The 12,471-nt window shown below is 50.1% G+C and overlaps 3 protein-coding genes across 3 annotated transcripts in view; 1 reads left to right on the top strand and 2 right to left on the bottom strand.

The window, feature by feature from the left end:
* AGAP2 (ArfGAP with GTPase domain, ankyrin repeat and PH domain 2) overlaps positions 1-3,008 on the bottom strand; it is a 17,347-nt gene extending 14,339 nt beyond the window's left edge. The window contains exon 1 of the mRNA XM_045289026.1: positions 2,838-3,008. Within this exon, the coding sequence (XP_045144961.1) occupies positions 2,838-3,008 (171 nt within the window). The remainder of the gene's footprint in view (positions 1-2,837) is intronic.
* A 3,462-nt stretch (positions 3,009-6,470) lies between these two features.
* Positions 6,471-9,344, top strand: TSPAN31 (tetraspanin 31). The gene is made up of 6 exons (XM_004700501.2): positions 6,471-6,621; positions 7,080-7,247; positions 7,555-7,635; positions 8,199-8,330; positions 8,647-8,760; positions 8,852-9,344. The coding sequence occupies exons 1-6, from the start codon at positions 6,559-6,561 to the stop codon at positions 8,924-8,926; spliced, it is 633 nt and encodes a 210-aa protein (XP_004700558.1). The 5' UTR covers positions 6,471-6,558; the 3' UTR covers positions 8,927-9,344.
* A 361-nt stretch (positions 9,345-9,705) lies between these two features.
* Positions 9,706-12,471, bottom strand: CDK4 (cyclin dependent kinase 4). Its single transcript, XM_045291554.1, has 9 exons — positions 12,332-12,471; positions 12,003-12,104; positions 11,680-11,916; positions 11,386-11,521; positions 11,112-11,279; positions 10,898-11,007; positions 10,628-10,678; positions 10,367-10,502; positions 9,706-10,157 (listed from the first exon to the last, which is right to left on the bottom strand). The coding sequence occupies exons 2-9, from the start codon at positions 12,050-12,052 to the stop codon at positions 9,996-9,998; spliced, it is 1,050 nt and encodes a 349-aa protein (XP_045147489.1). The 5' UTR covers positions 12,053-12,104; positions 12,332-12,471; the 3' UTR covers positions 9,706-9,995.

The raw sequence follows: 12,471 nt of genomic DNA, 5'->3' as shown, positions 1-12,471 counted from the left end.
ACCACCACCTCCTTTTCCAACAGCACGGCTGTCTGCGAGGGCGGCGCAAAACCCAGGACTGGATTCCCCTCCCCAAATCCTGGGCTGGATTTCCTGGGATTTGGACTCACTTACTCCAACAACCTAGCCCCCTCCTCTTTCACACCGGGGTTGGGAAGTGTCCCTGTGAATGGGGCCTTTAAGGACAAGGGTGAAAAAATCGACATGTGGATGGACAGGCCGAAGAGAAAACGGGGCAGACTCGGGGATATTGTCAATTCCGAGGCAGCTGAAGTGGGAAAGTAAGGGGCCTTGAACTCCCTTTCCCAGTACCCCGTGTCTCCCTCCTCGGGTCCTTGGATGGGTTCTTTTCCCAACACACACAAGTCATACACTGCGCTTTCCACTGGAGCCTGACTCTCCCAGAGTGAACTTGGAAAGTGGTCCCCTGGGATGAGCACAGGCTGACATTTAGCAGGGTAAGAAGAAGGGGAGGGTTAGAGGGAGAGAAAAAAATCTGGGGACACTGGAAGCCCTGGCCTGGGCGAGTCAAAGGCTCCTGTGGAGGGAGAGGGAGAAAGGATGTGCCTACCCATTGACAGCACCCCCCCCATCCCAAAATGCATCTGGTCTCCATAGCAACCGCAGCTCCAAGCTTGCCTCAGAAACAGCGGGGATAAGCAGAGAACAGAGATCTCTCCTCCTGTGTGGTGGGTGGGGAACCCATCAGAAGAAAATGTTAGGCTAGTGGAGACACCAACCTCACACCTCCTCGCTGCCCCCACCCCCCACCCCAGCTGAGGCAGCTGGACAGGGAGCCTGCTTCTCCTGAGCTCCCATTCAGTCTCCTGAGGTTTGTGGGGTGGAATACTTTCAGAAGGTTAAAGAGAGGGTAGGCAGAGAGAATGGAAAATGTCTGCTGTGTCTCCCACTCTGCCAGGGACCCTAGAACTCATGCTGGCCAACCCAACACTGAGAGGGTGAAGGGGTTAGGCCGGCCACAAGCCTCCTGGGAAGGGGAAGGGGAGGCAGGAGCTCTTCACAGCCTTAGAGACCCCTGGCCAGGACTCTCAGCGCTCCCTCTGATTTGTCATCCCACCATCCTGAGGCAGCCTAAGACTATAATAAGTGTGGCCGTGGGCGTGGGCGGCTTAGAGGCAGGAGCCAGTCAGCAGCATGCTTGGCCTTGGGGGGTGAGTGGGGGGGGGCTGAACCTGGATGCAGGGCACTGGCTTTGTTATCCTAGAGGACTGTACCCAACACCTAGGCCATCCTAGCCCAGCGCCTTTGACTCACCACCATCCTTTACACTTTACACGTCTGTCTGTGGAACCCGAAGAACAACATGCTCAGGACAGGGTGCCCTTCAGGGGTCTATTTAGATGATCAAAGTGAAGAATTGTGGGGCTCTGGCTTAATTTCCCTTCCTTTGGTGATTTCAGTTCTCCTTTTTGTTCAATGGGAACAAAAGGACTGAGATAACTTGCTTATGAAGAGTGGAGTTTTCCACCTTTGCTACCCCTTGCTCTTCCTTTTCCAGAGCTGAACAGCTCACCTGCACCCCAGTAACCACCTACAGCTCTCTCCTCTCTTTTGCCTACAGGGGTGGGGCTTGGAGTCCCTCCCTCCTTGGGAGGCCATCCCACCCCTGCCCCTCTCCTCCAGGTCAGCCTTTCCAGCCCCTAATACTGTATGGAAAAGCGTGACTGAAGTTCAGGGCAAAGAAGCAGTAGAGAAGCAGCCATGGGAGGTCACCAGCCTCAGATGAGCAAGGGCAGGAGGGGCCCTGGGGAAGGGGTCAGTTAGATTGTTGCCTTAGGATCACAAACTGTTCCTGCTCCAAACCATGCTTGGGTGTCCTCCCCCATTAGAGAGACCCGTGTCCCTGATGGGGAGAGCCTCTCCTGACTCCCGAGATAGATAGTTAAGAATGGAGAGGTTCCAAGTGGCTCCAAGGGCTGACAGTGCCATGGAAGACGTGCTCCTCCCGACACCTTCCAGGAGTCCTGTTGGTTCTCTCACAGATGACCGAGATGAACATAGGCTTGAGATGACTCCCAGTCCCACCATTTCCCTAGCGGTGGGCCTTGTGAATGGAGAGAAGCTGTCCTTGCCAGGGCCCCACCACAGGAGTGAAGGCTGGGGCTCAGGCAGGAGGATGTGGGGATGGTGTTGCCATGGCAGCACTTCCTCCCTGTGTTGTCATCTCTTGCTCTAATGGCACTAGGGAGGTAGAGCGGAAGGTGTGTGTGTGTAAGGGGGGTTTGGGGGTGGGTGGGAACAGGAACAGGAGCATGGGGAGGAGAGATGACTGAGAAGGATCCTGGGGACTTCTCTGCCATTTGGCTGTGCAGCACCTATGTGAGTGCCATGGTAGACTTAGGAGCCCGAGTCTGAATGGTGTGTTTCAGTGTCTGTGCTGTTGTGTTTTGTTTTGGGTTTGTTTTTTGTTTTGTGTTTTTTCCCCTACAGCTAGAGAACAAGAGGTCACTGATTCTTAATGGGTCCTGGGAATGAATACATAATCCAGTCCCAGAACCTCCTGGCCCGAAGTGCTTCCTGTCTTGTACTCCCCAAGCAGGGACCAAGTTCACAGGCCTTCTTCCCCTTGCTAGCCCACTTCTCCATTGCCAAGGGGTCAGCTCAGAGCGACCCTTTTTTGATCCCCTGGGGGAAGGACCAGAGTCGGAGAAAGACAATTCACCCCTCCCGTGTCGTGTCCTCTTCCATCCTCCCCAAATGTATTCTTCCCTAGAGCTCAGCTCCACCCCTGGGGACTAGAAAGTGGCTGACTGGGAAATGATGTATGGCCTTCTACGTCCCAGCTGGTCCCTCAAACACTCATGTTGGAAACTGACCCTTCTCTTACCTTGTATGTTGTCCAGTGAGGCCTGGATGCTGGCCTGTAGTTCAGGGTCGGTCACTTTCTCTGCAAGCTTCCTGAGGCGGCTCAGAGCTCGCTTGGCCACCTCATGTCGTCTGACTTCTGCTCTCACTGCAGCTACAGCCAGCTGCCTCTGGGCATTCATGGTGCCCAGACTTGTCTTGCCAGGCTAACAACCACCTCTGGACCCAAAGCCCATGGCCTAAAAGGTCCCAGCCCTTAGGAGGCCCCTTTTACCATACGTGCCCCAGAACTCCCGCGTCTGCCCACCCTTCCGTCAGTCAGCCTCACTTCCTGACTGTGAGTTTCAAACCCACAGCTTGAGACAGCACCACCTCAGTACCTCTCACCCCCTCTAGTGTTGGCCCATTGACCCTGCCAGCCTGCACCTATTATGATTCTCCCAACAGGTGGTTAGAGAGACCTCAGCAAATGTACTAGGGCTTTCTGTGAGAGGTAGCTAACTAAGATGGGTGTTGGTTCTGGGAGAATGTGGCAAGTCAGGCCCAGGTGCAATCCTAAACTCTTACAGGAAGCCCATACACACTTGGATTTTACAAATTCCAGTTTACATTTGTACTCTCACCCACTCTGCAGATTCCCTGGAGCCCTGCATACTTACAACTGGCTAGGTAATGTCTCCATTGCCACCTACGCCACTGACAACCTCCTGCTGCTTTAAGGGGCCAAGTCGGTTTGAGGAGAATGAGTTCCAGAGGGGAACAATGAGTTATAATCAGACAAAACCATCACAATCAGTTTCCAACCATTCTTTTTCTACATGGCACAATTTGCAATTAATTCCAGCAATTTTTGTTTGAACCTTTGGGGGGTTTTATATATAAAATTATGTTATCGTATAGAGTTTGTTTCTTCTGTGGCAATTTGGACTCCTTTAATATCTCCTTGGTGTCTTATGGCTCTGGATAAACTTCTAGGGCTATATTAAATAAGAATGTTCTAAGGCAAAAAAATAATAAAATAAAATAAATTTTAAAAAATCAGACAAAACCATTATGCTCCATGTTCAATTACATTTTTCACAATAGGTAACAGGTCCATAACACTTAATAGTTTTAAGCACACAACTGAGATTCTTGCCACTTAGGTCCGCTTCCCCCTAAAACCATTGTCTTGCCCTCGGCGTAGGATCTGAAAGAAAGAGGGCAGATGAGGAGCTGAGGACAGGATGAAGGTAAGGAGGCTGGAGGTCAAGGTTGACCTAACCACTCTGTTTCAAGACTCATGTTTCTCTGGCTCTGCCAAAGGCTTCTCCTGCATATCTTCTCAGGATAGAGGAATAGAACGATGTGATTATTTGTGTAGATGGAGATGTAGAATTACCAAGCAGCATCTATAAAATGACCTGCATAATAACTAGCATTGTGTATTTATTATATGCTAGGCATAGTGGCTACACATTGGGCTATTAACTGTGAGGTGAGCAGTCCAAAACCACCAGCTGCCCCACAGGAGAAAGATGAAGCTTACTACTGCTGTAAAGACTTAACAGTAACAAAATAAACAATTTTTTAAAAAGTTACAGGGTCTGTAACCCACAAGCTCACAGGAGTAGTTGGACCCTGTCTCAGGGGCTGTTATGAGTTAGAATTGACTTGATGGCAGTGAGTTTGTTTTATGAAGGTACTCTTCTAAGCATTCTACATATATAAGAAGACCTGAAAGAGCTCCTGGGGAAATGGAATTAAGAATATAGAATTCCCTTAAAAACAAACTTTTGGCGGGTTCAATTTGGGAAGATCAAATGTTCTGATTTAATAGCAAAATACCAAGATTCAGTGTCAAGAGTGGTTATAAGAGTGTTTGAAAACCATCTTGTCAGACTATAAATTATTTTCTTGATTTTGGTCTTCAGATAAAGATAGAAATATTTAAATTAAAAAAAAGAATATAGAATTCCCAATTCTACCTTACAAATACGGCTAGACCAGGGCATGTACACTGGTACAGATAAGAGCTGGAAACACAGGGAATCCAGGACAGATTAAACCCCTCAGGACCAATGAGAGTAAGGAAACCAGGAGGGTGAGGGGAAGGTGAGGGAGAAAGGGGGAACTGATCACAAGGATCTACATATACCCCCCTCCCTGGGGGACGGACAAGAGAAAAGTAGGTGAAGGGAGACATCGGACAGTGTAAGACATGACAAAGTAATAAAATGTATAAATTATCCTGGGTTCATGAGGCAGAGAGGGTAGGGAAGGGAGGGGAAAAAACAAGGAGCTGATACCAAGGGCTCAAGTAGAAAGAAAATGTTTTGAGAATGATGATGGCCACAAATGTACAAATGTGCTTGACGTAATGGATGTATGCATGGATTGTGATTAGAGTTGTATGAGGCCCCAATAAAATGATTAAAAAGAAAAGAATATATGATCAACTCTTTTAATGTCCCTCCCTGCCCCCAACAACCCAAGTGACGGGCTGTTGTTATTGATCCTCATTTCACAATGAGGAAATACGCAGAGAGAGAGAGCTTAAGTAACTGACCAAGGTTACTCAACTAAGTGGTCAAGCTGGAAGCCATGCAGCGTGGCTCTTAATCAACAGGACTTCATTGCGGACATCGTCAGGGCCGAGTGTACATATGTTTACATCATTCAGTAGGGCCGAGGCGAGGCTTTGCGTTTGTTCCAACAAAAAACGGCTTCTTTCTCCTGGGGAAAGAGGAACTATGCCTTAACCCACTCCCGTGAAAGAGCTGTCTTACAGCACAATCTCTAATAAATATATTTTTTTTAATTTTTAATAAATATTTCTTGATCAACCATAAGGCCCAACCCGGACTGAAACTGTGGAGGCTCCTCCTTCCCTTCCCATGTAGCCACACCCCACCCCTGACTCCTTCTTTGCAAGCCCTGGATCAGATAAGCATGCGCCCTGAGGACGTTGCGCACACCACTGTGCGCACCTGTGGCACTGTCACACACTGCAGTGCACCGACCCTAAGTCTGCAGTCTTTCTTCTGGCACAGAGAATGGAATTAACTTTTAAGGAGGAAATATGGAACAGGACAAATGCACTAGTGGACACACTTGCACACGTGTGAGGATTTGCTGGGTGTTGCTGCGCCTAGTCCGGGGCTCCCGGGGCCGCGCTAAATGTCTCAATAGCTTGTTCCTCTGCGTGTTCTCTAGCGTGACGCAACAACAAAATAATGGCGTCATCATGAGGTCACTTCAGGGCAAGAGGAAGGGGGGGGCATTCCTTCAAGGGGAGGAGCCTTTAGGCGATGGTCTTGAAGCCCCACCTTCTCTCTCTCTTCTTCGTCAGTTTCTCCAGAGTTTTCTCCCTTGGATTAGCTCTCTTCCACGTCTGGCCACAAAAAAACTCCGCTTTCAATCCGGGGTTTTGAAGTTTAGGATCTGATCCCTATGAAAATCTCTGGAAGTCCCCGTCCTCAGGTTTCCCTTCCATCCAATGAAGAACCTACAGGAGCAGCTGGGAGGCGGGTTAGTGACGTAATGCAGAATGGTTGGCATTCAGGCCATCAATGTCCTGGATTAGCCCAGAGTTTCTCCAATCCAGAGGCAGGGTGGGACCGTGCAGGCGCAGAGGCTTGGGTTTGGCTGGACTCGATTTAAAGAGACAGAAGCTATCGGAGTCGTAGAACTCGGTCCCCCTAGACCCTCCCCCTAGTCCCTGGGACTACCTGGGTCCCCGGAGCTGGGAAGATGGTTTGCGGGAGCTTTGCCTGTTTCAAGAATGCTCTGTGCGCCCTCAACGTGGTCTACATGGTGAGGTTTTGGAGTGGGGGTGGGGTGGGGTGGCGCTTCAGGGTGTAAAGGAGAGTAGAACCTCCAGGGGACTTCCGGTGGGGAGATGGGTGCTGGCAGTTCTGGGAAGATTCTCTTGGGAACTTCCGGCGAAGAGGGAATTCCTGGGTACTTCCGGTGATGAAGGGGTTCGTGGGGCGGAGAGACACTGAGCAGAAAGGCGCGGGTTTAAAGCCCCATTTATCCATTCTGCCTGTGAACCTGTTTCTCCCCAAACAGTAGTTTTTGTATTGAGTCTCCTTTCCTGGTCACCCCAATCCCACGGGTGTTCCTGGTCCCATTAGCCCCCTCATTCTAACTTACATTCACACAACCAATATTTCCTTCCTGCTCAAATTCCTAATACCCTGTGGCCTTTGGCTGTCAGTTTAGTTATTTTGAGACATATCCTGCACTAATTCACTAAATGTCTCGCTTAGCTGGTGGGCTTATTGCTCATTGGAGTGGCCGCTTGGGGAAAGGGCCTGGGACTGGTGTCCAGCATCCATATCATCGGAGGAGTCATCGCTGTGGGAGTCTTTCTGCTCCTCATCGCCGTGGCAGGACTGGTGGGTGCTGTCAACCACCACCAAGTTCTGCTGTTCTTTGTATCCTGACCTGAAATGATGGGGGAACCTGGGTGCTCTGGAGGGCAGGGTAGCCTAGCAAGGAGCTAGAGGATAGGACCCCAGGGCAGGCGCAGAGGCTTGGGTTTGGCTGGACTCGATTTAAAGAGACAGAAGCTATCGGAGTCGTAGAACAGTATAGGGCAGGGGTGGCCTGCCCTATACTGTACAAGAATTGACTATTTCCAGCTGGCAGGATTGTGGTTCTAGGGACGGAGGAGACTATGTAGAATATCATGGGTGAAATAAAAAGGGACCTCAGGCTACTTTTTCCATAACTCAGTCTCAGTACATGATTATCCTTGGCTTGGTCTTCATCTTCCAGTTTGGAATCTCTTGCTCATGTTTGGCTATTAACAGAAGCAAACAGGTAAGTACCCTTTCAATTACTTGCTTTTTCCTCGTGTAAAAACAAAAACATCTCAAGCTTGTAGCTTTTTCAGACTCCAGTCACCTAAATAATATTCTTAGGCTCCCGACTTTGACTTCAAAGCCCCTTGCTTTATATAGTCTGCTTAATTTTTCATTTTTTAGAAGCTGAAAAGGGCATGTTTAATTGTGACAACACACACTGCATGCCTCTCAGGGATGTTAACGCCCAGTACTGAGATAACAGAATTGGAATAACTGGAATCAGGATATTGGCCCTATATTGTAGGGCAGGGGTGGGGAACCTTTATTCTGCCAAGGGCCATTTGGTATTTATAGCCTTATTCTCGGGTCCTACAAATTTAGCAACTTCAAAAAGTAGGCTGCTACTTTTGGTCAAACCTTTAATTAACTCACCCCTAATGTGATGGCTGGAACTGCTTCTTTGGTGAGGCATGTGACGTTAGCTAGTATTGAAAATGTTACAGGATTTGCATGGCGCGGGGGCCAGACATTCCCCACACGTGTCATAGGATAAGACCACCCTTTGCCTGTATCCTCCAGACAGATTTCATCAGTGCTTCTTGGTGGGTGATGAGCAACACAACCCGGAATGAACTGGAAAGAAGTCTCGATTGTTGTGGTTTGTTCAACCTCACGGACCAGAATCAACAGGATCACACACCATGCTATGCAGTGAGTCTGGGCAAGTGGGGAGGAAACAGGGCTAGAGCAAGGTCCACAAAGGACTCAGAAAGACATCTGAATGTCACTGCTTGTCCCTCTGGCAGTTCTCTCACACTGGTGCTGGGTGCTGGTAGGAGGGCATATGTAGAACCTTGGGAATGGGCCACGTGGGATTTTAGTCTGTAGAACATTGACCAAAGGTAATGTCCTACAGACTAAAATCCCACACAGCTAATTGATTTAGTCCGTAGAACATTCACTATAGGTATTGGGTTCAAACAATTGAGCAATTGCATCCTCCAAACACATTATGTTTAATCCTCAGATCTGCAAGAATCGAAACCCTCCATGCCAGGTATGTGGAGAAAAGATTCTTAACCATTCCGATGAAGCTTTGAAAATCCTGGGGGGTGTTGGACTCTTCTTCAGCTTCACAGAGGTAACATTTTACAGTTCCTCCATGTGCACCCTTTCTCAATGTCTTAGGAGATTCCGAAATGCTGATCTTTCTCCCTTTATTTTTCTGGCAGATCCTTGGTATTTGGTTAGCAATGAGGTTTCGGAACCAGAAGGATCCTCGGGCCAACCCCAGTGCCTTTCTATGAGACTCTGGGCCCTTCAGGTTTCTCCTGCTCTTCCTAAAGCTTTTTCTTCCTCCCTTAAGGAAAACCTAGGGTCTACCACCTTTTTTGTTTGAAAAAAAAGGAAGGATCCTTTTCAACGTCCTTTAAAGCTGGTTGAACAGCTAGGCTTTTAAAATTTTGACGTTTTGGTTGGATGGAGAATATAAGAAAACCTTTGCCTCTTCCTAAGTGGATGTGGACAGGTCCAAGGAGTGCATGGGGCTGGGGTTATTCCAGGCTTTCTTAGGCTTGCATATGGTGGACCACCTCAGCACACCCTGGCCTGGCTCCAAAGGGAAATCCAGGACAGAGCCAAGGAATACAACCACGGGTTCGTTCTCATAACCAGGAGGATTGGATTTGAAACCGTTGAAACCAAAATAAAAGTCATTTTACCCTACATTCAAAGGAGTTCCTTTCTTCCCTGCCTTCTAAAGAACTCTCCCCACACTCACTGCCACTGAGGTGATTCTGACTCAAAGTGCCCCAATAAGGCAGGGTAGAACTGCCCTGGTGGGGTCCCAACACTGTAACTCTTTACCAAAGTAGAAAGCCTTGTCTTTCTCCCACAGAGCGGCTGCTGGTTTCAAACTGCTGACTTTGTGGTTGGCAGCCCAATGTGTAACCCCTACATTACAAGGGCTCCTTCACTAACTCTAGGCCCTGTGATTTAAGGAAAGCCTTTGGTTTAGCAAGGAAATCCCTTCATTCCCAGTGGTCTTCCCAAAGCCCCCAAAGGCAAAGCCAGTCAGAGAAAGAAACATTTTGAAAAGACCATACTTCCTTGTTTGTTTTTTTCCTGTATAAAAAAGGAGCCCATTATATCAAAGTAGGTAAGAGGGGAAGACAATACTCCTTGGGGTAGGAAAATAGGGGGGAGGAGGTAGAAAGAAGAATATGCCTCAATTGGAGGGGAAGAGGTGTATCATTAAGGCAGCAAAATATTCTCTGTAAAAAGATGAGGGGAGGGGTATACAAAGCCTCAGAGATGAAGACAGAGGCTAAGGCACAGAATGCCTCCTCAGTGAGGAGGGGGCGGGGTCCTCTCCACTCAAGTGTCCAGAGGAAGGGAAATGGTAGGTTCTCTTCCTTCTCTGGGTCCTGGTCCTGGTCCAGCCACTCCAATGCCTGATCCTTCTCCCTTATATAGATAAGGGTGCTGCAGGGCCCGGAAGGCAGAGATTCGTTTTTGTGGGTTAAAAATCAGCATTTCCTGAGGAGGGAGGCAAAGATCAGGAAACCTTGGAACAAAAGACTCCGACTTCCCTTCCCCCTCCTCCCCCCACCACAAGCTTAGGATGACTACTCACAGCAGCAATAAAAACTTACAGCCCATCTGACAACCAAATGTCAGGGCCTACAATGGTTTGGGTCTCTAACAGCACTCCATTGCCCAGCCCAGCCCAACTCAGGCCCCAATACCAGCAGCAGCTGTGCTCCGGACTCCTCCACCTCGGGGACCACCGACTGCACTGGGCGGGGCCCTCTGGGGGAAAAGGCTCCCCGGGGGAGAGACACATCTCGGGGCCAGTCTTCCTCTGGGGGCAAGCCGATCAGCCTATGGGAGACAGAAAAACTGGGTCAGAAAGGTGCTTTTCCAGCCCCCCACCTCTGGGGCAGAGCCAGTAGCCAAAGAGAAAGGTTCAGAATGGAAAATTATTTTCACCCTTGCTGGTCACTTACTCAAAAATTTTGCCTAACTGGTCAGCTTCCGAGTTTCCACAGAAGAGAGGCCTAAGGTAAGAAAAGTACAAGATAGCAGTCATTGTCAAAAGATGGGGCGTGGAGAATGAGGAGAGATACAGTTCTACATTCTTGGACATTTCCCAGCTTCTGGTTATGGGCATGGGGGCCAGTAGGGCTTTAAGTGAAAAGATAGGCTGGGTACAGAAGTGGCTTATGATTACGAGACTTGGGGCACTTGAGATGGTTCAGGGAACTTGGTTTCCTTACTTCCGACGAAACATCTCTGCGAAGATACAGCCAACACTCCACATGTCCACGGGTGTTGCATATGCAGATTGCAGAAGAACTTCAGGAGCCCTGTACCAGAGTGTAACAACCTAAAGGAAACAGGAAGAATGGATGAGGGCCCGGCCCTAAGGGTTACAATGTGACTTCTCTGCTGTTGAGTGCAAACTCCTCCCCAACCCATCTTTATACAGACCACAGGTGTAAGGGCCATCTGGTAGCTGTAGATTCTGGCCAAGCCAAAGTCAGCCAGCTTGACCGTCCCATTGCTTGTCACCAGAATGTTCTCCGGTTTCAGGTCCCGATGAACGATGCAATTGGCATGCAGGAAGTCAAGGCCTCTTAGAAACTGCCGCATTAGATCCTGGAAGTACAGAGGCAATGGAAACGCACCACACGTAAAAGCCCAGCAGGTCCTACCACAAAGGTCCCAATCCACTGGCCCCTCTAGCAGTGTCCGGTCCACTCACCTTGATGGTCTCCACTGGCAAGCCTGGTGAGGGGGCTTTATCTAAGTACGTCCTTAGGTCTTGGTCCACATGTTCAAACACCAGCGTCACCTTGGTTTCCCGGTCAGTTCGGGCTGTGGCACAGACGTCCATCAGCCTGGCCAAGACAAATGGTCATTCATGGGCCAATCCTTTTTAACCCCAGACAAATCCCCTGGTTTCTTGAGTCCCATTTCCCGGCTGACTACTCCCCACCTACAAGCTGCTTTCCCCTTATGCGACCCGCTCGCTCCTAGGCCGCCACCATCTTCTCACCGGACAACATTGGGATGGTCGAACGCCTCCAGCCGTCTCAGTAGGGCCACCTCCCGAACAGTGCTGACAGGAAGGCCGCCTCCAGTGCCTTCTCCATTGGGGACTCTCACACTCTTGAGGGCCACAAAGTGGCCGCTGTGGGGATCACGGGCCTTGTACACCGTGCCATAGGCGCCCACACCAATCTCGGCCACTGGCTCATAGCGAGAGGTGGCCATGGTCGGATCCGAGGAGATCCTGAAATCAGAAGCGATCTCGTATCAAAACCCACTTCTGGATTGGGAGTTCTGAGGGCAGGCGGCCACCGGGGGACTCCCACATACAGGCTTTGCAAAAGGAACTCCAGGATTCCCGTCCCTCCCCGGCCTTCCATGGGCCGGTCCCGCGGAGAACAATGACCAATTCCTCCGGCCACGTGAGGCTGTCTAAAGAAAAGAAAAGAAAAGAAAAAAAAGCCTCTTCCTTTGGGTCACCCCGCCGCGCAAGGAAGAGCCCACGCGGGACGCCGCCCGCCACAAAGACCCGCCCCTCCCCACGAGCACAAAGGGCCACCTCACAACGCCCTATCCCTCGAGCTACCTTGCCGTAAGCCGCGAGATGCACGCGTGGAGGTCGCGGGGGGCGGGGACTCCTAGGAAGGGGCTGTGCTTACCTCAGTCCAGGGCGAGAGCGAGAGCGGGGGGGCGGCCCGTTATCGGGCCCTCGGAGTCGAGTCCCGAGGCGCCATACGCCCCTGCGCGGTCCCCACAGCTGGACGCGGAGGGCCTGACCATAGACGCAACCCGCCTGCTA

The sequence above is a fragment of the Echinops telfairi genome, unplaced genomic scaffold (assembly GCF_000313985.2).
Source record: "Echinops telfairi isolate 266 unplaced genomic scaffold, ASM31398v2 ScPeMD7_2;HRSCAF=8, whole genome shotgun sequence".
Lineage (NCBI taxonomy): Eukaryota > Metazoa > Chordata > Mammalia > Afrosoricida > Tenrecidae > Echinops > Echinops telfairi.
The sequence above is the reverse complement of the archived record's forward strand: the minus strand, read 5'-3'. Positions and strand labels throughout refer to the sequence as shown.